The sequence below is a fragment of the Lagopus muta genome, chromosome 2 (genome assembly GCF_023343835.1).
Source record: "Lagopus muta isolate bLagMut1 chromosome 2, bLagMut1 primary, whole genome shotgun sequence".
NCBI classification, from domain to species: domain Eukaryota; kingdom Metazoa; phylum Chordata; class Aves; order Galliformes; family Phasianidae; genus Lagopus; species Lagopus muta.
This window is the reverse complement of record NC_064434.1, coordinates 70,127,951-70,152,397: the sequence shown is the minus strand read 5'-3', so window position 1 is coordinate 70,152,397 and position 24,447 is coordinate 70,127,951. Positions and strand designations below refer to the sequence as shown.

The 24,447-nt window shown below is 36.8% G+C and overlaps 1 protein-coding gene across 1 annotated transcript in view; it reads left to right on the top strand.

Moving 5' to 3' along the window:
* GALNT2 (polypeptide N-acetylgalactosaminyltransferase 2) overlaps nucleotides 1-24,447 on the top strand; it is a 94,954-nt gene that overhangs the window by 50,062 nt on the left and 20,445 nt on the right. The window contains exons 3-9 of the mRNA XM_048935026.1: nucleotides 2,937-3,090; nucleotides 9,292-9,390; nucleotides 9,992-10,059; nucleotides 10,912-10,977; nucleotides 14,067-14,188; nucleotides 20,328-20,415; nucleotides 24,254-24,341. Of these exons, the coding sequence (XP_048790983.1) occupies nucleotides 2,937-3,090; nucleotides 9,292-9,390; nucleotides 9,992-10,059; nucleotides 10,912-10,977; nucleotides 14,067-14,188; nucleotides 20,328-20,415; nucleotides 24,254-24,341 (685 nt within the window). The remainder of the gene's footprint in view (nucleotides 1-2,936; nucleotides 3,091-9,291; nucleotides 9,391-9,991; nucleotides 10,060-10,911; nucleotides 10,978-14,066; nucleotides 14,189-20,327; nucleotides 20,416-24,253; nucleotides 24,342-24,447) is intronic.

Below are 24,447 nucleotides of genomic sequence, written 5' to 3'. Positions count from 1 at the left end.
AAAATCAATATTCTTAAATATTGAATATTTATGTATTCTGAGGCAAACCCCATCTATGTCTTCAGAGGTCTTCCTTTCTATGTTGCCCAAAGTAGCTGTTTAAGTATTAAGAGGTGGGAAGTATTACAGGTCAGAAGGGAGAGAGATCAGAACCTGGAAGGTTAGAAGCAAAATTAGATGTAAAGTAGGACAGGTCAGAACTCCTTTTTAATCCATTGATTAGCAGTCTCTTTAAGACTTGATTTAACAGGCAGGATAATCATTACTGCAAGACAGCATGAATCTCAAGTCAAATATCAAAGGCTACTCAGAATTTTGCACTCTCAAATCACTATTTTGTTTATTTGAGTAGGCGACTTTTGAATTCAAATGGAATTCATACTTCTGCAGATACTTTTGGGGTGTTTCAAAACAAAATGATCAAATTCCAGGAGAGGTTTGGTTCAAAACTGCCTTGCTTTTTCCACTGAGGTTAGAGGACCTGTAATTTAGGTTTCACTATTATGCAGTATGATGTCTTTCAAGATTTATACAAAATAAGAAATTATTTGCTGTTTTTAAAGATTATTTAGTTAAACCTTTTATACTACTTCCCATACAACCAAGTATGTTACTCTTTTGTCATTTTATGATTTATTTGTGTTGTGAAATTGCATTTCTTGTTTTGTGCAAATAGTGACATCAGCTTTTGTAGTAAGACTGTCTGACCCTGAACTCTCTGCATAAGTAGCAAAACCAAAACTATATGGCCGGTTCTTTTTAAATGCCTTTTTGAGCTTTGAACAGGCAATGATAAGAGTTTCAACAGTTGGTCAGCTAGCTGCTTCTGTTAGTTAACAAATCTCTTAATGTCTCTTAGTCAAAATGATCATATTTATACTAGCTATCCTACTGCTTTTAAGCTCCTCTGAGTCAGGAAGAGGGAGAGCAAGCTATTTGTAGAATTCTGTGTCTATCCATTCCTACACTTTGAGGTCTGCTGCTTGGTTGCACACAAATTTATCTGCTGTGCTTTTTTCCCTTCTGTCTGACTTCAAGCTGCTTTTGCTGTTATCTGAGTTTTTCCCTAATGGATCTGATGTATATTCTACACAGTTGACAGGATCTTCTGTTGGAGCCAGAGCCAGGCTTTGCCTGCCTCCTGCCTTCTGAAGCCAGATTCACTTGTCTTTTTATTCTATGGGCTGGCACTGCTTTTCACTAAATTTAGCACTGTGAAATGGACTACCACTTTTTTTTTTTTTTTTTTTTTTTTTTTTTTTTAAATAGAGCTACTTATTGTTTCAGAGTTTAAAAAAAAAAAACAAAAAAGAAAGAAAAAAAAAAAAAAAGACCTGTTTAAAACCACCCAGTGTGTTTAAAAAATAAATATATATTGCACTATTTCAGTTGATTACCTCCTCCAAGACCTTAGAGTTGGGAAATAACTGTTTCTGTCTGTAGATGAAAAGCAGCCTCACTATATTTCACTTCTTTTTCTTCTTACCTTTGCTCAGCTTCTCAGTCTCAGAACAGTTGTACTAGTGATCACCTTAAAACTGAAGAACATCTAACCTTTGCATCTGTAAAATAAGCACTTGTCAAATGCAAGTTCAGCATTTGTTTGGTTCCAGATACCTAACCAGCTGAGTGATTTTTGGCTTTATTTAACTCAAATAGCAAACTCTGCAGTTCACTTACTGTTGGATTTATTATCATTATTAGCTGTCAGTGTAGGTTGCCCTAAAACTCACACCTAAGATTGAAATTACCAACCTGCTCAATTTAGGTTTTAGGTAAGCAACAAGCAATTATAATATTTAATTGCATTGAAATAGAAGTTTTCTTTCAATATTGGGATCTCCTAACAGAAGTTCACATAAGATAATTAAAGCATGTTTTATGGATGAAAGCTTTAAATGAGGAACACCTTAGTTTCTGTGCTTCACAAATTGAGAGAAGGAAGAAAGGTAAACATTGAAATGTCTGAGCAATCTCTAGCTCTCATTAATAGTTGTTGTAATAGTATTCCTTTTGTGTGTATTGGTATACTGTAGGATATGCCTGAACTTTTGTATTTGCCTAAAAGCTGATCTTAAGTATATTATATTAGAATGTCAGCTCTGTAACTTTCTTTCTTTAGTTACAGCTGGTATAAATTTGCTGTAGGTGACAGAAGTTTGACTGTCAGTACAAAAAGAAAGTGTTGAATCAGAAGTGAGAAATTAGACCTTTGATACATTTGATATTAAACTGTTTTACAGCTGAAGGTGAACATTCTGAAATTTTGTTCCTGGATGATAAATGTTAATCTGCCTTTCAGTTTTATGTATACGAGTTCAAGTGCTGCAATCAGTTACATAAATAATATTTTCTTTATTAAAGAGTAATTAATCTGTGATTCCTTTTTAATGTAAAGAAGGTTGCAGTTATGTCATGTAATTAGCATTGGAGAGCTGTGTGGTGCTCTGCCTACCTGAAATGTTAGCTTTTAAGAATAATGTCCTCTTATACTTCTAAAAGCCCTCTTTCTCGAATCGTTTGGTTTCTGTTTGAATAATGTGACAGTAGTAAATTAAATTAGAATATCTTTGAAGCCTGGGCCTTTAAAAAGATCTACTCTGTTAAAGTGTATGAAAATTTGGAATATATTAAATTATATTTTAAATTGAAGTTGTGGTTGTAGGGGCAAAACCAACAAAATAGCAGATAAGATGATGCATGGCCATCTGATGATTAGTTGTGTGAACTGAGAGCTGTGAAATGGTTCAATTTCATTAATTCACAGGGTGTTCTGGAGCGACTTAATGTGCAAAAGTGAGTGTGACGCTACACTGTTAAAAATACTGTAGGGCTTAATTACTTCATTGCAAAATAAGATTAGTTATATTTGGATTTCTGAATTCTCTTGAAGTTGCAGAGGTTAAGCCGAATGTGTTCCTGTTTTTCTCTTGTAGGCAAAGTTCGGTGGCAAGACTTTGATCAAGATGCTTATGTTAGCGCTACCATGGTGCGATCTGGTCAGGATCCATATGCTCGCAATAAGTTCAATCAGGTAGAAAGTGACAAACTACGAATGGACCGAAACATTCCTGACACGAGACATGATCAGTAAGTTCCCAACTGAGCCGTGTTTGGCTTGGATTAGCCTTTTTGTTTGCTTATTTTGAGCAGAGTGCTGTTTTCCTATAGCAGAAGTTCTCCAACTTTCAGTAAGGAACAATAAACTGTGCTGCAATCCTTAAACAAAGGAGTAAAGGACAATGAATCTTCACAGAATCACAGAATGGCCGGGGTTGGAAGGGACCTCAAGGATCACGAATCTCCAACCCTCCTGCCACATGCAGGGACACCAACCTCCACATTTAATATTAGACCAGGCTGCCCAGAGCCCCATCCAGTCTGGCCTTGAACACCCCCAGGGACGGGGCATCCACAACCTCTCTGGGCAGCCTGTTCCAGCACCTCACCACTCTCTCTGTAAAGAATTTCTCCCTGACATGCAACCTAAATCTTCCTTTCCTCAACTTAAAACCATTTCCCCTTGTCCTACAGTTATTAACCCTTTGAAAGAGTTGATTCCTCTCCCCTCTGTAGGCTCCCTTTAAGTATTGAAAAGCTGCACTGAGGTCACCCCGCAGCCTTCTTTTCTCCAGGCTGAACAAGCCCAGCTTCTTCAGCCTGTCTTCATAGGGGAGGTGCTCCAATCCTCTGATAATCTCTGTGGCTCTCCTCTGGACCCTCTCCAACAGCTCTCTGTCTTTCCTGTACTGGGGACTTCAGGCCTAAACGCAGTACTCCAGATGGGGCCTCACAAGAGTAGAAGGGGACAATCACCTTCCTGTCCCTGCTGGCCAGCCCTCTTCTAATGGAGCCTAGGATACCATTTGCCTTCCGAGTCGCAAGGGCACGCTGCTGGCTCATGTTAAGTTTTTCATCTATCAAGAACCCCAGGTTCTTCTCCGCAGGGCTGCTTGTTCAACAAGGACCGCTCCTTGTTCAAGTTTGTCCTGTTTCCAGAACTTCCATCAGTGTGTATTTGGTATCAAGACTGACATTGTATTTCAATCTCATTTTGTCCCTATTTATCTGATGACTTTTCTTGGTTTCTATGTTTGTGAAGGGTTCTGTCTTAGCTTCACTCTGGTGATTGAAATCTCAATAAACACAGCTGTCATCAGTATCCCTGCAGTGAAACTCTAACAGTATTTCTATACTTGCTAGTCTCCAGAGACATGTGGCGCAGTTTTTTACATGGAGTTGGCTTGCAGGTCTTTCCCACAAAGCTGGGCTGGTTGCTGAACCATTTTCCCATTTCTGAGGGAAACTTTAGGCAAGATAGTGCTGTGAACACATGCTATTACATTATTTCAAAGTCAGGGGAATCTGACATGTTTTTCTGGTATATAAACTGTTCTGTGTTTATGGCTTCAAAGTTCATACCAGAGGTTGAATTGTTGTGTAGCTTGGAATTATGCTGGAATGATTGCTGAACGATGACAAATTTGTTTCCCCGAGTTGCAGGAATCACCATTCGTTATTTGTGGTGATGTTTTCCTCTTCTTGTAGGAGTGAGGTAGGCAGTTGTTGAATGTGGTATTCCATCTAATAGACCACATTTATGTAAACAAAAGGATGCTTTCTTTTTTCCCCAACCACGAAGTTCATCTCACCTGCTTCTGAGAGAGAATGGAAGCCTGCTGTGTGTTGGTGCGGCTTTGTGGCTTCTCTGAACCTATGGAGTGGAATAAGCAGGTATATAGAAGAAGCTACTTTTGAGGGTGACCAGTGTGGAGCAGGAGTCAATACTGGATCCAATACTGCTTAATATTTTCATTAATAACATAGATGGTGTGGCAGAGTGCAATCTCAGTAAGTTTCCAGATGATACAAAGCCGAGAGAGGGACAGGTACGCAGGAAGCATAGAGTCCTTGGGAAGAGATAACCTCATGCACCAGTACCATTTGGGGGCCAAATTTAAACTTCAGATGCTTGAAAGCTTTTGCCATGTCTCTCTGCTTGTACTACTTCCTGAATCAGCAAATTAGCATGCTTCAAAGCAAGATAAAAACATTTTTCTCATTTGGAGGAGACTGGCATTTGGTAAGGAAATTAAGTGATTTGGACCAACCTTGCTTAAGCAGATTTGATTAATATTAAAATGAAGGTTGCTCATTATGACATCAGTGACTTGAAAAAAAAAGTTGGACTTCATAATTACAAATAGTAATATTTTCTTTTAAAAACAAGGCAAGTACAGCCTCAAAGCATGAAATTAACCAGCTGTGTGTAGCTGAATTGCCTAAGTAATTCTGCAGCTAGGATGAGTGTACATTCACAGCTGTGTGTAGAAGAAGCTGGAGGAGATGCCAGAGGGAGAAAAGGAAGGTGACTTTTTTCTTCATAATGCTCCCTAGTAAGCAGCAGTATAGCAGAGGAGGTATTTAGAAAAACGTGGATATTTATTATGTAATGTTAAATCCCTTATATAATAGTGTGGTTTGTATTCCCTTTAAACATGCAATATTGCAGATGATGTAAGACAAGTCTTGTAGTCTGGCATTAGTTGACCTGAAAAGTAAACTTTAATAATTTAGGCTGTGTTTGGAAATTTTCTATATATTTAATTAGATATTAAATATTCTATAAGGGGGTTCTAACAGACAAATGCTATCTCTTGTTGAGAAGAACTTAGATAAGAGAGATGACAGAAGACAAATTATATTACAGTAGCTGTGGTTGTTGTGACTTTGTGATGTGACTTCCCTGGCTAATTTTTATTTTTCATTTTTATTTTGTTTTTTTAAATGGTCCTAGAAAAGAGCCTTGCAAGGCAGTGTGAGAGATAGTCCTGGGGAAAGGCTGCATCTGTGCTGGGCTTATTAGACTTCGCTATGAAGCAGATTTAAGTGCCCATCAATCTGTAAATAGTCATCTTTCTAAAGAAAAGGAAATTACTCGAGCAGTAATTCCTGCAAATTGCTCATGGTGCTTTCCTTGCTGTCTTGCAATTAATTTTCCTTCTATTTTGGCAAGGACAGTAACTGCAGAAGCTGAAAACATTGCATTAAATACTTGTTTGATATCTGCCTAATGGAAAGTGCAAGAGTAATAGCCATAGGAGGAAGAATATGTTAAAGAACTGAGCATTTGACACTTGGAAGCATGTTATTTTCAGTAAAAATTGAAGGCAGCTGGGTTAAGATTGATATTTCCTTTGGAATTGCTGCAACATTTTTCTTCAGGAAAACTGAGGAAATATTTGTTTCTATACTTGCAACTTTACTAATTGATGTCTATAAAGGCTATTTGACTCCGAAATAGCTACATAATAATACTTTTTAAGAGCTGAAATTCTCTAGGTTGTTTAGAAGCAGTTGAACGTGTAAATGCATTTCTTTTTTTGTACTATATTGTTTGGGTTTTTCTGTATCTAAGAAATTTATACTAGCATCAAGACAAGTTTTCTAATTGATAATTTTGTGAAAACTTGTCAGCAGTACGGGAAAACATTTTGGTTTGGCCCTTTAAGCTGCTTGCCATTGTTTAAGTGAAAGGGAAAAGCGAGAAACAGGCTGATAGATCATCTGAAATGAAGTGAGAAGGTCTGGAGGAATGTAAATGAGGTGATGCTCATGACACTACCACTTTCAACAGGATTGAGAAAGCTCTGGGTTTCTTATGTTGCTGTCTGGTTATAACATGTCTCAGGCTGAGAGCTGACCTGATCATGGTGGATTTTGGAGGCTCAGGAGGTGACTGTCACAGTCATAATCTGAAATCTCTAAAGTCATCCTTTGGTCAGTGTGAAATAGTCTCCTGAGTAGGAGCTGGGTGGAATATTCCATGCTTTTGGGCCTCCCACAGTTCAGATCAGTGGTTTTTGGTAATGTCTTTATTTCGATTAAACCTTTTTTCCCCTGACTCTACAGGTATTAGCAGGCTCTGGACTCATGTTCAAATTTTCATTCTAAATAGATAAGAAGCAAACTTTCTTGTCTCTTTAGTACCCAGATATCATTTGTTGTAATGAATGTCTCCTTGGTTAAAGGGAATTTTTCTACCAAAAGATGATTTCAACAAAACTCAGAGATTTCAAGTATTTGGCTAATGATATGAGCTAGCTCTGACTCAAAATTCTGGGGGAAAAAATATACTTTCTGTCTCTCATTAATTTTAATAATTTTTTCTAAGCATTGAAGGCCTAGTTTGATATTTTCAGTTCAAGTGCTGTAAGTCGAGGGAAGAAAATCACGCTTCCCAAAACTGATGGCATTGTTTCTTTGGTTTGTTGAGTTTAACTGTGGCATTATTGACACCAACATAAAAAGAAGAGAAATGCTTAATTGAAGCATTCCTCCCATTTTATTTGAGAGTTTAAAAATCTTTTCTTCCTCTGAAATATGTAGTAGTGTTATTCTCCTGAGTTTTTTTTTTTTAAATAACAGGCTTCATTGCCATGATTAATTACCTCTTTAGATGTGCTCTTTTATGCAAAGAGAACAGTATAACTATTTTTATTATTATTATTATTCTAATGCATTTAATTTGGCATTATTACTTGCTTGCAATAGACTTGAACTAAATTTACTCAATTTCATGACCTTATTCTAAATTGGATTGATACAGTATTCAATTAATTCTTGTCACGCTTAATTGTGATCTTCTAGGATTGCTTTGAATTATTGAGCATGACTTATGATGCAGGTTTCAATGGAACATTTCAACAGATTAAATTTCAAGTTTGAATTCTGAGTGCTCATCTGTGAAGGACCAAGCTTCTTGGCCTGTGTCAGGGCTTCATGGGAAACTGTGTGCACAGTAGGCTCATCTTGTGTGGGCAGTTTGGAAATTACCAGAAAACAGGATAATTCTTTTAGCTTTTGTAGGCTTTTGTATGTAATAGCTGAATTCCTTTCAGCTGTTCAGATGAATTGCCAAAAGATCATGATAGAGGAGGTTTTAATTCTTTACTTTCCATGAGTATTTGTGATGTATTGCTTCAACTTGGGTGTTTGTGGAAATGCTGTCTTGTACACCCACCACTGGAGGAAGAAAGCTAGATAAGGCCTTGCTAATCTGACACAGAGCAGTTGTAGGTTTGGCACAGGTTTTGTTTTTCTTCAGGGCAGTGAGAACACAGTGGCACAATAGCATTTTGTTTCATTACCAGTGCAAACATTTGTATGACCTTATGGGCGTGTTGCATTGAAAGCACTATTCTTCCTTGGGATTCTGGAGCATGGACAAGGAGTAGCAGCAGATTGCTCACTTTAATTCCTTGAAGCTGCAGGTTGTGTGATTTATGATTTGTGACAGGTGTTTCGTCAGATCTTTTACAGAAGCATTTGGCTTGTTTTAGAAGTTTGGGTAGTAATACAACTTTCCTTTCTTCCCTTAATAGCTAGCTTGATTCATACTGCATAGATTACAGTTCCTTGGTGACTTCGCCACAGGTGTATGCTAATTCAACTGGGATTGCCCTCTCTGAAGATGTTTAGGTCTGTTGGAATTGTGCCCCAAATGTTTGATAAAGCATGTGTGAAGAAATGCATCACTCATATGTTACTTATGAATGAAGATTATGATCTTGACTTGTCAGACAGCAATGATTTTAACACAAACTCTTTGTTACACCATTTTAAGTATGCTATTCTCATTGCAGAACGAGTCCTTTTTTAGGTTTATCGTCAAGGTATTCAAGTAGCTTAATTTTACGTAGATGTACAAGAGTTCGTGTATTTTTAGAATTTTGGGGTTTTTTTTGCTTATTATTTGAAGAGATCACGAAAAATGAGTTAGTGTAGATGGACTATTGTAAGTCTCAATCTTAAACAGTTTTCTATGCTAATGAGAAGTTACTTGTACAAGCAAGACTAGGATGCAGTATTAAAAATAAAAGGGAAAGTGGATGAGTGCTTTTCTAAAGGAGACACGTACAGCTTGTGAACCTCTGCTTTTTTATTAATGTGCTCATTTACTTAGACTTAAAAGTGGTCTTGAAGTGAAATAGAACTCTGGTTTCATACTCAGTTGCATGAAAGGTATGTACAGTAAACTACAGCGATTGTAGTACAGCAATGTTTATCTACCCAAATCTGACCCTGGCTCAGTCTGTTGTATACAAAGACGAGTGTCAAGAGTGGTAAAAGAGGAGCTGATTATAAATCATCTCGTTTGAAAATAAGATACATCATTCTTTCTAGGTAGATACAGTGTGTGCACAGTTTAGTAGATAACTGCTTTTTGATGAAGACAGTTTGTTAAGACTGTAATGTAGATATTAGATTGACAGGCTTTTTGTCTTTCAGGTGTCAACGGAAACAATGGCGGATAGATTTGCCAGCCACTAGTGTGGTGATCACCTTTCATAATGAGGCAAGATCTGCTTTACTTCGAACTGTTGTCAGGTATGCCTGGGAGACAATCCATGACTTTGTATTTTTTTTTTTTTCCCCACAAAAAGCACTTTGCTTGTGCTAGAATAGCTTTTGGTAAAGAGAAGTAGCAAATCCATCATCCAAAGCAATCCATTATGCTTTTCTTGTACCATTTACAAAGGATGAAGCTGGCTCTTAATTTCACTGATGCCTCCAGGTCTTACATCCTGTAATAGTGATCTTAAACAAACAAAAATGCTTCCCTTAACTACAAACATGTGAAAGTGTGAAATTAATTGCAAGAAGATATCTTGAGATTGGTTGTATAAATGGTTTCAAGAAGAATACGTGGAAGATGGATTTTTCAGGGGCTACTTTATCTGAGGATATCTGCAAAGCTTCCATTGTCCAAACTGTCTAATTCACTCATTTCTGGAGGCTGGAAATCTGAGGGAAGAACAACTCTGTGCTCTTTTTTTCACGAACTCTTTACTGAGTAAGCTAATAGCTGTTGTAGAAAGATGGGATCCTGGACTATATTAAACTGTAGTTTAACAAATAATGTCATTAAAAGCACTGCTTATGTGAGATGGAAACTGCTTTGTATTGACTGCTTTTTTGTCTGTTTCAGTGTCCTTAAAAAAAGCCCATCACATCTTATTAAGGAAATCATACTAGTGGATGACTACAGTAATGATCGTAAGTACTTTTATAGTGTCCAAATGTTATTTTGTTTATTTTGCTGAGTCTTTCCATAAATGAAAGTAGGTGACTCAGTTGGGAGTTAGTCATATGAATGGGAATTTGTAAAGTCTGGTTCTAAACCAGCTCTTGATTCTTTTGTGTTTGTCATTGTGGAAGCATGAAGAGTTCTAAAATACTTCAGATCTATTTTATTACTTCCTGTTAGCAGAAGAAGCAGAGTTTAGAGTTGAAAACAGCCTTCCCTTAGTACATTATGATGCAAAAATAAAACCCATGGCATTTGCACAAAATACTTCTTTGGAGTGCTGCTGCTCTCCATCACTTTTGGAAAATTCTTAGTGAATAAAGAAAGTCAAGATTTAAAAACTTTTAGGATATCGTAATGTTAATTTGAACAGTGAACCTCTGAGTAACACTCTAATGGAAGTCAATGTCTACATTTGCAATGCTGATTGATACTTTAGGTTAGTTTAAACCTTAATGTTGCTTGAAAGCTTTCCTGTAAGCAAAGAAGACACAAGTTTTAATCTTTTTTTTTTTTTTCTTAATGAAATGTAGAAACCACTCAAGGTAAACAAAAAGAGCAGAATTTATTAAAAATATTTTGAGTGTAAAATAAAATTAGTTTTAAATAATATAATGATGGTGGTAATTTCTTACCCTGGTCACTTTTCTTTATTTCTGGAGAAACAAACAGGCATTTTTTAAGCATGATTCTTAATTATTTGTAAATATGATTGTGATGATGAAACCACTATGAAGTTTTTGTTCTGTTTTTGAAGAAAAACATACTTGTGGTAAATGAGACTGGTTTTGATCACTTTAATTATTATTATTATTTTTAAGCTGATGATGGTGCTCTATTGGGAAAAATTGAAAAAGTGCGAGTTCTTCGAAATGATCGCCGAGAAGGTAGGCTTGATTTGGGAAAAGGAAGATACAAATTCCACTGGGTTGCCTTATCTGCTTATCAAGTCTTTTAAAGGAACTTTCTGTATTGGAAGGGCGGATTTTTTGTTTCATAAATCACCTTACAAGTGGAAGGAAAAAAAGCTGTTGTATTTCTGTGATTAAAAATAGTAATTCTAATTAACTTGCTATTGTTGTGTGCAGTTGCACATGTGACAACTTGATACATTGCCTCTCATCCTCAGCCCCTTGTTTTTCTCACTCCAGTGAATCCTCTGTTAAGCTGCTCCAACTGTATGCAAGGTCTCACTGTAAGTTGTATGTAAGTGTGCAAAAATCCAGCTTAAAAATATCCCTCTTTGCTGGTTCCCTTATGAGAAGTGGTTTTAAGGATTCAGTTGATGGACAGCCTGTCAGACTGTTTGGCAAACGTGAGTTTAAGCAGCCAGGAGGGCCGGGACCACGTATGCCAGCTTTTCTTGCATCCTTTTCCTTTTTGTTGCTTTGCACGTTATGGCCTCATATCACTGAGCTGTTTAGTCACAGCTTCCCGGCTGTGTAGCTTAAAGTATTAAAGGCAACTGTTATTCTACAGCTGTTTGAAATAGTAACTAGGAGCTGACAGTTGAAATAGCTGACTGAGTTCGCAGATACCTACTGTTTGTTTTTATAGGCACTGTATCTTCTAGGCTGACAGACTGGAGAGCAGCTAGAATCATTAGATTGCCAGAATCTGGAAGTCGCATGCACAAAACCTGTGTTATCCCATAATTAAAGTAATGACTTACTGGGGATTCTTAGTATTTAAGCATTTGTTTGGAATATGCTTGTAAACAAAGGCTTGTTAGGAAAGCAGGCCTTTTATGACTTTCCATGGTTTTGGGGTTCTGAGAGAGCCGATCTCATCTTTCTAACCAATGCAACATTTGAAGATTATGATAGCAGTAAAGGAAAAACTGACTGAAATAACCCTTTGATTTTTTTTTTTCTGTACTATAAATATTCTGTACCATACATACAGAGTTTTCATTCATACTTCAAAATAAACACTAGTATATCTGAAAAAGATATGGTTTGACAAATCTCACTGTCAGAAAAGAACTGCTTTCAAATTGAAGGTGCAGTGCTAGTTTTCTTGGTGTTTTTATGAGATTAGAATGGAGTTATCAGGCATGAAAGCTACTGTGCTGGTTAGGAAGTTTTTCCTAGATATGCATTTATGCAGCCAGATAATTTTCTTTAATGAAAATATTTTCAGATTTCATTTGATTGCTACATTGTTGTGATGGAGCTTAATGCTAAGTTTGCTTATTGTCTTTATAGGAAGACTTACATTGGTATCTCAGACAGGGATGTCACTGACTGCTTTTCTTTCAGAAGTATGTCATGGTAGATTTAGGTTTCATATGTAGGACCAGTTTGCTATGGGAACACATCCATCTTGAAGAGTCTGGTTATGGCCAGGGGAACTTTCTGGACTCTTCCTGTCTTATTGCTCCATGTAATTATAGAGGACTCGATGATCCACATTCTTTGAAGTAGGGGAAGACATTGGATTCTATGAAAACAAAAGTTTGAAATAAGAAACTCTGGAAGGAGGAACTGCAGAAGTAGAACAAATGTTAACACTGTGCTTGAGGAATGGTTTGTGAGGTAACTGCATGGAAAAATGCCAGGGTTCGGGCTGAGGAGAGAACCTAAGTATATCTGATTAGCTGCAAATGTACAACAGGTAAAGTAGAAAGCACTGACACAGGATCACCACAGAGCATATCTACAATACCGAAGTACTCTTATGATAAGAGAGCACAAGGATCTTCGTGAAGCTGTTTAGTTGCTGAATGTTGGACAGAGCAAGCTTGTTCCATAGCTATTTACTCTTTAAGTTTTTGTTCTCTTTGGTAGTGACATTTTGCAAGTTTTATTTTGTGAAGAGGATGAAAAGAAGTAGTTGGTAGTTTCTCATTTGGTTGTTCAGGTTTTTTGTGTTTGTTTTTTTTTTTAAAGAACTGTTTCAATTAAGAAATCAATGTAAGTGAAATCAGTTAATTTTGAAGAGTAATAGAGAAAAACAGGCAGAAAGTTTGCTAAGGGGAGAGAGCAAGCTCACTTTCTTCTGACTGAAGAACACAGTGGGTTGTTCCAGGGTGTGCATGTAAATCTTACAAGGGACTTGGAGGAATGGTAAGGTCATTCACTGATCAAATAATAAGAGCAAAAGCAAGAAAGGAACAGGGCAAATCAGTGAAGGGACCTGGGTAAATGAGGTGTTGAGAAATCTTTTGATTTCTTACTAGAAGTTTTCTGTTAAAGAAGTCTTTTCAAGGTGAGATTTATAAGCAACAACTAAAAAAAAAAGTGCTAACAGCAATGACCCTTCCCCCAAAAGAAACCACCAAAACAAACAACAGAACATAAAAGATAACTACAACAACAAACAGAAGAGAATTACAAAAAATGTAGAAAAGAAGTGGTTGAAAGGGATAAGGAGAGAGGCTCTCAAACACGAATTAACAAAGTGTAGTTATTTCTGGAAGAAGCAGACAGAAGAATGGACAGTATATTCCTGACGGCTTCTAAAGTAGGAAGTGGAAGGAGTGTGGAAAGATGGTTAGGATCTTCAGTTCTACAATATGGTCATAGAGGTAGGGCTTCTTCATTCACTCAGCACTAATCCTTCAGTTGTGCTACTAAAATCAAATCCTATTCTGGATATCTGACAAAAAAAAATAAAATTGCTTTCCTTATTGATGTTAAGTAACATTTATCACTATTAATGACATCTGCTGTATTGCAGACCCAGCTGTCCTTGTGGACTGCTTTTTTTTAAAGGCACTTCAATTCTTCTGTTTAAATAAGATTAGAACCTGTAAAATTGGGTGCAGTAGTTAAGGATGTAGGCTTTTTTATTATGAATTGTTAACAGGCATCTTTTCTTTTTAAAATGAAACTTGTGTGTTCATGTCTTGAGTTAGAGTTAATTAAATTCATTACTATCTTGAAATGCAATAATTTGTTTTACTGCTGTTGATTGTTTTCTTCCAGAACCTACTTCAACTGTTTTTGTGTTGGTTTTTTTTTTTCCTTTTCAGGCTTGATGCGCTCCCGGGTCAGAGGGGCAGATGCAGCACAAGCAAAAGTACTTACTTTCCTGGATAGTCACTGTGAATGCAATGAACACTGGCTGGAGCCACTTTTGGAAAGAGTAGCTGAGGTTAGTAAAGAGTTCTTCTAAAGTAATTTCCTGAAGGAGTAGCTTTTAAATTTTAAAGCCATCTGGTTTATACTACATTAATTTTATGCATTTTTCTAAAGAAGCTTTTTCTCTGAAGTGAGATGATGGAGATGATCAGAGTATTCTGTGATTAAAACTCACTTTTTGTTCATTTAATCTGTGAACATAGAAATATAAAATGTGAATATTTATTATTACCTTCACAAGTAATTCAAATATATGCTTCTTTGGTTCTTTAGGGACCTCCGCAGTAATCTTTAGAGCAAAACATTGTTCCCTTCAACCAATATCATCTCAATGTAATTCAGTTTACCCTGAATATTTATGCCTCGTTAACATTCGGTGTGATAATGGCGGAGAGGTTGAGCTGTGAAACCAAAATTCACATGGAAATTAACAGGGACTGTGGGCTCTCAGCTTCTGTGAAAATGATGTTTTGCCTGTGTCCCAGAAAAGCTGGTGACAGGACTGAGAGTTATATGTTTTTTCCGTGCTCTGGAGGAACTCAGCTGAAGCAGACAGTGAATCAAGTGTAATCACAGAATGCTAGGGAGTGTTCAAAACAACAGAGCTATTTCCATAATTGCATTTTCTTTCAGGTGAACACACATTTTAATTTAACATATGTTAGTCTGGAATATCTTTCCTTCAAAGTACTCCTGGTCAAAATTGTTTTACTCTGTATTGTTAGTGCCCAGTTTCTTGCTTATCCTCCATGTGCTTTCCTTTGCATTTCCTCCAAAAGAGAGAGGAAGGATGAAATCATATTCTCAGTATGCCAGGAAGAAAACCAGTTGTCGCTGTCAACTGGGAACTTCTCTTACTCCTTTTGGTCCTGCGATGTTTTACTGTGTATTCCAAAATACTGTAAATTGTCTAAGGCACATCAGCATTTGAAATTCTATTCTAGAGGAGAAATAACTATAATCAGTTTACCTAAACATTTTAAAAGTATTTGGAGCTCACAGAGCCCTTGAGCATGAGCAGCATAACACTGTGCAATACTTTTTTTTTTTGCCAGTGTAGTGTCACAGACTTAGAAAGGTAGTTCCTATGTAATTTTTAATCAGGAGAATAAACTTGAAGGCATTAAATACATTTTGAAAGGGAGTGGAAAATGCTTTCTGCTAAAGCAGTGTCTTGGCTGTAGGATACGGGAAGTATTCTCAAGTGTGATTTGTTTGAACTATCCACATTTTTGAGAAATGAAAAGACAGTGGTAGTTTTGCTTGCCCCCTTTTTTTTTTTTCCTTTTTCCCCTTGGCATACTTATTTATTTTTCTGAAACAATCTGGGATGTGAAAGTGTTCATCATAACAGAATATAAAACCTATTCAATTGCTGCTAGATTAGTAAAGACGTGAGATTGTGTGGTATACTTGATAGGAGAAATTGGTGCATGTTTTGTTTTTTTTTTTTGTACCAGCCACTTTTGGAGGCAAAAGAATTATTAAACCTTTCAAAAACTTGCTCCTCACAATTGTTGTGGTGAAAAACACTAATCGTGAGCCATTCCTGATCTGTTGTTAAATAAATTATATGGAATTCCAGTTTGCTTTTACCTGGGAAGGTTCCCAACCAGCAGGTATGAAGTTTGTTAAAGGTACTTCTAAGCTTTCTGCTTAGAAAACATTAGTGAATGTATATTGCTTGCACATAGCTTATGATAGTTCTTTGTTATTTTAAATGGATTAATTTTGCTCACAGTGCAGATGATATGTTACTTGATATTAATCAGCAGCATTTTCTTAATGGTCTTGGTGACAAGAAGCTGAATAGATATGAACTCCTTACCTAACTTTGAGGTCGAGGAGGATTTTCATGTCAGGACTACTAAACATTAATGCAGTGTTCTCTGATGCTCTGCTGAATCTGTTCTGTTTTGTGGCAGAAAGGTTACCTTTTCCTTCGATTTCAGAATTGTCCTCTTGGCATTTAATTCTGTGTAAGTTTTAGGAGTTTTGTTAAGCATTTTACAGTATAAAAACATAGATCTGCCAGAAACAGTGTGACTGAAATCCATTCTGAAATATGCTATCTGATACGCTGTGTGTTTGACTTCTTATGTGGTCACCTGAGGCACTGAGATCTCTTCAACTGAAGAATGATCCATCGCAGTGCTTACTTGAACTAGTTTCCTAGTTAGAATGTCCTTGTTCATTGTCCATACTTGCTTGGCATTCCTGGAGGGATTGATACTGCTAGGAATTTCCTTCAACAATTTGAGCAAAGGTCTAAAGCAACAAAAACATAAATACAAGGTGAAAATTTTAGCACTCAGAATGGACAGATATCTGTTCAAACTGCAGCTGATATGCCTTCCTCCACTTTGCTCCCAGCTGCAGAGACATTTCCTGCCTATTTGCACAAGACTTCCTTTTGTATATTCTAGGTGTGTGTGGGTATTAGGGGGAGATGAAACACACAGTCTTGAACACATTGGTGTATTTTATGAAAATTTTTCTACTTGGCTTTTTCCATTTCCTATTTCTAATCACTTTGTTCTATTCTTACGGTATATTGACTGAGAAAAATAGAAATGGGAAGGTTCTGGTGCAGAACTGTACTCATCTGTTTTCATAGCATAACTATAAATTGTCTATCACTTCTGATAATATTTTTACACAAAACATCCTAAAAGAGGAAAGAATTAGAATTAAGAAATGATATGTGGATTCTTTTCTCATATCCTTAGATTCTGCGACCTTGAGTGAATTACTTCCAACTGCTGCATCGCTGAAAGGAAAATATTTGTATTTTCTGTTAAGAGTGTTGTGAAGTTTAATCTTTAAAGTGCTTTGAGATTTTTGGATACTAGATTGGGGGAAAAACAATGTATGCAGAATCTTGAGGATAATTTCCAATTGTTTATGAGAAAAACGAGTAGTAGTAGTAGTCTAACTCTCTAGAGCATGTATAACCTCCTTATGAAATATTAAAATGAAAGTCTGCTACAAAACTCCAGTCACTAGAGACCTGCAGTGTTCATGGGCTATTTCTTTCCATTGGCATCATCAGAAAGCACAAGGTTTCCCAATTGTGTATTCCATTATATTTTATGGTATGAAACCTTCAGAACAAAATCAGATGAGAAAGATTTTGTTTTTGCTTTTATTTTTTTCCAAAACACACCCCAGGTTTCTACTGTAATGAATTTTTTTTTTCTATTGTGCATGAGGATAATTTAAGAAGAGCAAGGTTTTAGTATTTTAAGTGAATGATTTTGAACTCTTTCTGCCTTAGAGACCCACTGGCTCTTTTTTAGCAGTCTCTACATTAACAATTCTGTAGTGCCTTGCAAAGTGTCACCTTAGGGATGTGCAAGTATTTTGTCTGCTTTGCTGCTGAACAAAGGTATTGTTTTGAAGCATGGAGGGGGCAGCTTGTTTCCAAGGCTGAGAAAGTGGCAGTTGTACATCAGTCTAGGTATTTGCGTGTCAGAGAAATAATGAAGTCGCCTAAGTAACACGTTAAGTGTTGCAAATGGTGCTAGTTTGCCACTGCACTGATATTGACAGAATTAATCAGACCGACAGCAATGACCTCAGGAAATCCTGAATGTGTGGAGACTGTGCTTGCCTGCTTGTTCAGCATTGTGGGGATGTAGTGGAGATAAGCTGAAGTCTCACTGAAGCTCTTCCTAATGTGACAGACGACAGGCAGTTTTTACCACCACATTTAGCTCTATCATGTATAATCATTTGAGAGTACAGACTTTTGCTGGAGGAGGTTTTTCTAGATGGGCATAGATTTGTATAAGCCACCTCAGCTTCAGCTGAGGAAGGAATAAGAAAGAAAGGGAAATTTCATATTTGTTTCTATTTCAGAATCACAGAATCACCAAGGTTGGAAAGGACCTTCAAGATCATCCAATCCAACCAATCACCAATAGCTCTCACTAAACTGTGTCCCCCAACACAAAATCCAAACATTTCTTGAACATCTCCAGGGTCAGTGACTCCACCACCTCCCTGTGTAGCCCATTCCAGTGCCTGACCACTCTTTCAGAAAAGTTGTATTTCCTAACATCCAGCCTAAATCTCCCCTGGTGCAGCTTGAAGCCATTCCCTCTAGTTCTGTCATGTTACACGAGAGAAGAGGCTGACCTCCAGCTCACTACAACTTCCCTTCAGGTAGTTATAGAGAGCAATAAGGTCTCATGTCATGCTGATGGGTGTACTGTGAATACTGGGTAGGCTGGGTATCTTTAGAAGACATCAGCCTTTAAATAAGGAAGTTTTCTAGTTTTGACACTGCATATAGATATCTAAAACAATGTGTACACCTGAAGTGTTTTAGTGTTGTAGGAAGGCACAGCAGAAATCTGTGGTGTTTTGCAGTTCAGATGCAGTCAATCATAATTGCCTCCCAAATGGATTACTGCTAGTAAAACCATATCCTTGCATTATGAACATGTAGACTTGAGTTTACAGCTAACAGAAATGCGAGCTGAAGATGTAATCAATAGCAGAATAGGACAGTGTCGTCTTTTATTTGTGTTTCTAATTTGGTTTAGGCCAAAGATAATTAATAGCTAGTGAAAGTCATGATCACATCTTGCATTATATCCTTCATAAAGACTCACGTGGTATAGCTCAAGTTCTACTTAAAAGGAATGTAGAAGCAATACAAGTTGTCAGCTTTTAGCTCAGTCTTCAGATTTTGGCTGGAGACACAACTCAGATTTTCCTTCTGGCTAATATGGGGGAAAGTGACCTTTTGTTTACTTATGTAGAATGATGTAGTATATGTCAGCTATTTAATTAAGGCTTACTAAAATCTGTACAGATTGAGTAATTAAGATTCAGTAAATGAAAATGGGTGTTTTTAATGTCCTTTTTGGACCAACAAAATCGTTTGTCTAAAAGAATTGCTTTCAGGCCTCCTGTTACAAGCTCACACTATATCCTCCTGCTAATTTAGTACCAGCCGTTCTGTATAATACTGCAGTAGCAATGGATGCACTGTTGAACCTGTTTAGAATATATGCATTGTTGTTTGGAGCAATACTTTACACATAGATTCTTACAGTGGGGACGATTAGGTTAGTATTGTTTTTAACCATAAGAACAGTTTCTCTGTAAGGTAGTTACCAAAATATCCTGTTTGTTTAAAGCATTTTTGTATTCACAAAGTTGGTATTTTACTGTTCTGAAGTTACCTATGCTCTGTTGCTAAATTGTGGTGTTTAAAGTTCTACTTTGAATGCAAGCTACCTGTTAATCAAACTACCATAGAAGTTATACTTTAGTTTGTAAATATATCTTTTTTTTTCTTTTTTTTTTTTTTTCTTTTTTGCCTCAAGAGGTACCTCGCAGAGAAGAACTGGTTTAACCATGACACTGTGTTTCTAATATTAGATGATTTTCTCTTAGATTACAAATGTCTTATGATCCCAATGGATGATGCATGTGGAGTTACTGGAAAGATTTTTTTTTTTTAACTTAAAAGCTATTTTGACAAACACATGAGCTAAGGTAATTAATGTTGCTTAGAATAGTATATGAGACCAAGTTCAGACAGAGGAATGCAGAATCTATGCCACTGGAATTTTGGCTGCCAGAGATTAATAGCATTCATTAGTTTAGGAGGATTTTTTTTTTTTTCCCCATGTTCTATCTGATTGTGAAGTGTGATTCTTCTAGGGTGAAATCGGTTATCATTAACCTAAGACTTTTCTGATTGTGGAAAGGCCTTAATGTCCCTTAAAGATTATAGTAATAACATCACACTACCTTATGGGCTAGGAATTTGCTGTGAAAATATGAATTACCCAGATGGTTCTCTTCTTTGCACTGGTTTGAAAAGTAAGAATGAAAATGCTGTTTGCCTGTCTGTCTTTTGAAATAGAAGTTTGCTGCCTTCTTCACAGATAAGCCAGAAGAGGTTTACCTGTGTGTAAGGTAGGCTGGAATATGAAGAGGATTCTTAGCTATGTAATGTGGTTTCTGCTCTCAGAATGAAGCAGTGGTGAGCAATGCTGCTCAGAACCAGAAACGGGAAAAGCTGGGGGAGCAGTATTCATGAAATCCTGCTGAACTCTGCAACATCTTATCCTGTCTGAATCTTTATATATTGGTTTCATTATTTCAATATCACTTTCTAATATTTATTTTAGGACAAGACCAGAGTTGTGTCTCCTATTATCGATGTAATTAATATGGACAACTTCCAGTACGTGGGGGCGTCAGCTGATTTAAAAGGCGGTATGTACCTCTGCTGGAATACAAATAAAATAAGAAGCATCACAAGTCAAAGCTCGTGGTCACTGCAGTTGTGGAATGGGCAGTTAACACACTGCTCTTCCCTTTTGCATATCTAGCTTAATTTCTATATATCGACTGGTTCCAGGCTTAGATTTTAAATGGCCTTGTTGCATTCTACTTTACAAGAGTTTGTCTTTATTATACCAATTCTTATAAGTTTATGCTGCTTTTTACCAGTGTACAGGAGTCACTCGAATGTTTGCTGTGCTGTGTAAGTGTTAGAAGCAGCTTATGGTTGGAAGAGCTTATGATTCCCTTTTTACAGACGACAATTTATTTGCTCTCTAGTTCAGAAGTCCATCAGCAATGCGGTGCCTGTGAGGTTTTTTTAAGATCCTGGTTTGCTTAAAAATTAATATCTTGTGAAAAAGCAGAAACCTCTGGAATGTGTTTGTTTTTTAAAAAGGAAAGGTGTTGTTTTTTTCTAACCCATGATCTGTAATTGTGAAGAGAGTAACACATAACCTTGAAATTTGTAGTGTTTATATCTGTACTGTTAGAAAATTTCCTGTTAAATTCTGTTTACAAAAGCTATGGTTTTGTTGTCTGGTTAATGCAAACTGTTAACAGCAAGTAGTAAAAAGCTTTGTGAAACTCTCAAAAATGATTCTCTCCCTTCTTTCCAAAAGAGGAAAGACAAGTTTGCAGTAAAATCCTTATTTGTTAAGTTTTTAAATTTAATTTCACTATTAGCAGGTGTCTAGCATTTAGAAGAGTTGTCCCATAACTGATCCACAATAATTGTTCCCACAACCCTAGAAACTGTGCTGCCTGTAGAACAGATGTAAGATAAGCCACAATATTGAAATTATGTGGTACTGTTTCCACAGTGTTTCAGCTTATTTTGAATGGGCTCTCTCAAGTGAGGTAGTAGAAAGCAGTTTTAAGCTCCTTCTGTATGTGAAATCCTAGTCCATAACTGGCCACCAAGTGTTTGTTCCAGTAAACTAAAGTAATATTTGCATAATGCTGCATGTGCTTCAAGTTCCAGTCATGATCTTGAGGTAAAAGTTTCTGTATCCTTTTAATTAGCGTTCTGAAAAGATGTCTGCCATGGATATATTCACAGTATGCTAATTTATAATACTATGCTATTATCTGTGTGCTAGCTTTATTAAAACCTTAAGGCTTTTGCCCAATCTATTCATTATGCAGCAACTATGGAAATCTCTATACCATTATGTAGCTCTTACTGTTGTCTGCAGTGGGAGGAGGAGTTTTCATTGAAACCTTAGATTGGTTCCTGTGGGGTTCATGTTCTTTAATTCTTTCCAACTGAACTGGGAGAGGATTGAGCGATCATTCTACTTGTTGCTGCTTTTCATGCTTTGTCTATGAACTATATTTCCCATTTTTTTCTCCTTTTAGTGCTCGTTTTCTCTTATACACAATAGGTTCTTTAAAGCGCATTGAGCCTCTGTACTTCTGGGCTGTGAAGTGAGAAGCTGCCTTTTAACAATAGAAATTTTTCACATAGCTATGTCTGAATGCTATTTGGTGGTATGTTCAAATGTGAATAATATATTCGCATTCAGATCCCAAAGGACAGATTAGCACGTTAGGGGCACTCCAGCATTTGGCATCACAGGACACTTTCATTGAGGCCAAGTCTAAACATGGAAATCAAACCATGCTTTCAACCTTAGATATAGTGTCTGCGTGGCTTAACCATGGAGAGTTGAGACAGCTGGGACAGCATTTGTGCCTGCTCTGTTTTGCAAGACTTAATCACCCAAGACGAGCAATCTAGCAAATGCTACAGACTTAAAAGTGGACTGAACTGAAATAATTCCCATGGCTGGCCACTATTAAATCCATGCACTTCATATTACTTTTTTTTTTTTTTTTTGGAAGGAAGAAGGCTTACAAAACTATTTACACCCTGAGTAGCATTTTAATTACTGGACTAAATTGTAGTTAACGGAGTTCCAATAACTTAGGTTATGCCTATTATGAAGTTTGCACGTGATAGAATTTCATACTGTATACGCACTTGTGTTTAAAAATATTCCTTTTACAAAGTTACTGATACTATCTCTTTGAGTGCTTTTTCCCAGCCTCAGTGAAAATGGAGACAGAAGAACAGTTTTTTATGAGTAGACAATTTATACACTTGTTTTGAGTTTGCAATGCAGTGCTGTGTTCCAAAAGAGACCCCTTGTGTTCACTATGGTGTACGTAACTCTATCTCTACCACTTGTGCTGGGGAACAGTAGTTTTTCAGTTCTTCCCAGATGCAAGTAATTTTGCTGGGGATGTATGATGAAATGAATTTTTTTTTTAACTGCAGGGAAATATTGGAGTTGGTTTTAATTCTCATCGTGGAAGCTTTGCACTGCTATCAGTTGTAGCCATTTTAATGCTTTGAAACTTGGAGTTTTAGGAGCATTTAGATGATCTTTCATTTTTTACAGTGTAACACTGTACAGTTTTACAGCTTAAACCTGTAGAGTTGCCATGCATGTTGCAAAAACTGTTCAGGGTAGCTTCTGTGAGATAGACATATCTTGGGAGTTGAAAACTAAGCAATTTTCATTTTAGTTCTCCACATCAATCCGTACCATGCACATTTACAGATCCAGACCAACAGTCTGTTGCCTGTTTAGCTTAATTTTTTTTCCTACTTTCCCCAGAAAATAATTGCTTTATCTTCATACTGAAGAAAGAAAACTATTGACATCTGCGCAACAGAAATCTGGAAATCATTTATTACATGACCTCATAGGATCTAAATGCTTTTGGCAGTCCTCAGTCTTTGTAAGGCTGGTTTGCTAGGCGCACTGGGAGATCACTGTACAGCTCATGGAGCTTTTTCCATAGAGGTTCATACCTAAAGGTGTAACATACCTCAAAACCAGTTAGTGTTTCCGTAGGAAGTTTATCTTGCACCTGCTGTGTTGGGTTTTTTTTGGTATTGGTGGCTAAAGGAAGGCTGTTCAAAATGTCAGGTAGAAAGCTGCTGTGACTCTTCGGCCTTCCCTTTTCTGGTGATCTTTGTGCTTCTGTACTTAGCTCACAAAAGAACCAATCTCTTGTGTGCATGCAGTCACACACATATACGTGTGCAGAAGATGATTAAGCTTTTTGTCTCTATAGCACTGATCTGAATTTCAAAAATGATGCATGTAGAAGCATGCAGTAGGAAAGGATGCAGTTATATGGATGTTAATGAGAAGTGAGAGCTACATAACCTGCTGTAACCTTTGTGATAGAGAACCAATGCTGATAGAGAAGAACAGTGAGTACTGTATAAAGTTTCTGTAAGCCTAAGCATGATCATAACAGCTGAGATCAGAACAGAAATGGATCCAGGACCAAGTAGCTTGTGACTAAACAGAGCTAAAACTTGTTTTATCAGTCTAGAAATGAACCTTAGCTAGCTTTCAAGAATATGGTAACTTCATTCATGTTTGTGCATCCTTATGATGCTCTCACAATTGTTAAGGACAATTGTAAAGGGATGAAGATCTTCGCATGATGTTCAGTGTGACTTACGCATGAATCCATTATTTCATGTATTTGTGGCTTATGCTTTCTCATCTACTACTGGGTTTCTTACCTTGTGTAATAAATGTCAACAAGAAAAATCAATATTATTTAGATTACTTTTTTATTCTCCTGTTCAACTTCTTTTCTTTCGAGCTCCTCCTCGTTTGTTTTCTACCAAGAAGATTGTGCAAGTTTAAATTTCCTTCCCAGTGATTTTGTTTGATATTACATTACTACAACATGAATAATGACCACAGTCTTAACATCCTACTCTGTTTTCTTCTTAAAGGCTTTGACTGGAACCTGGTATTCAAATGGGATTACATGACACCAGAGCAAAGAAGAGCACGGCAAGGAAACCCAGTTGCTCCCATAAAGTATGTCTATATCACTGATTCTCCATTTGATAGATAATGCTTTTTTTAATTAAAAAAATGTATTGATTCATCTTCACGGGACTCTGTTCCCATCAGAGATCTTCAG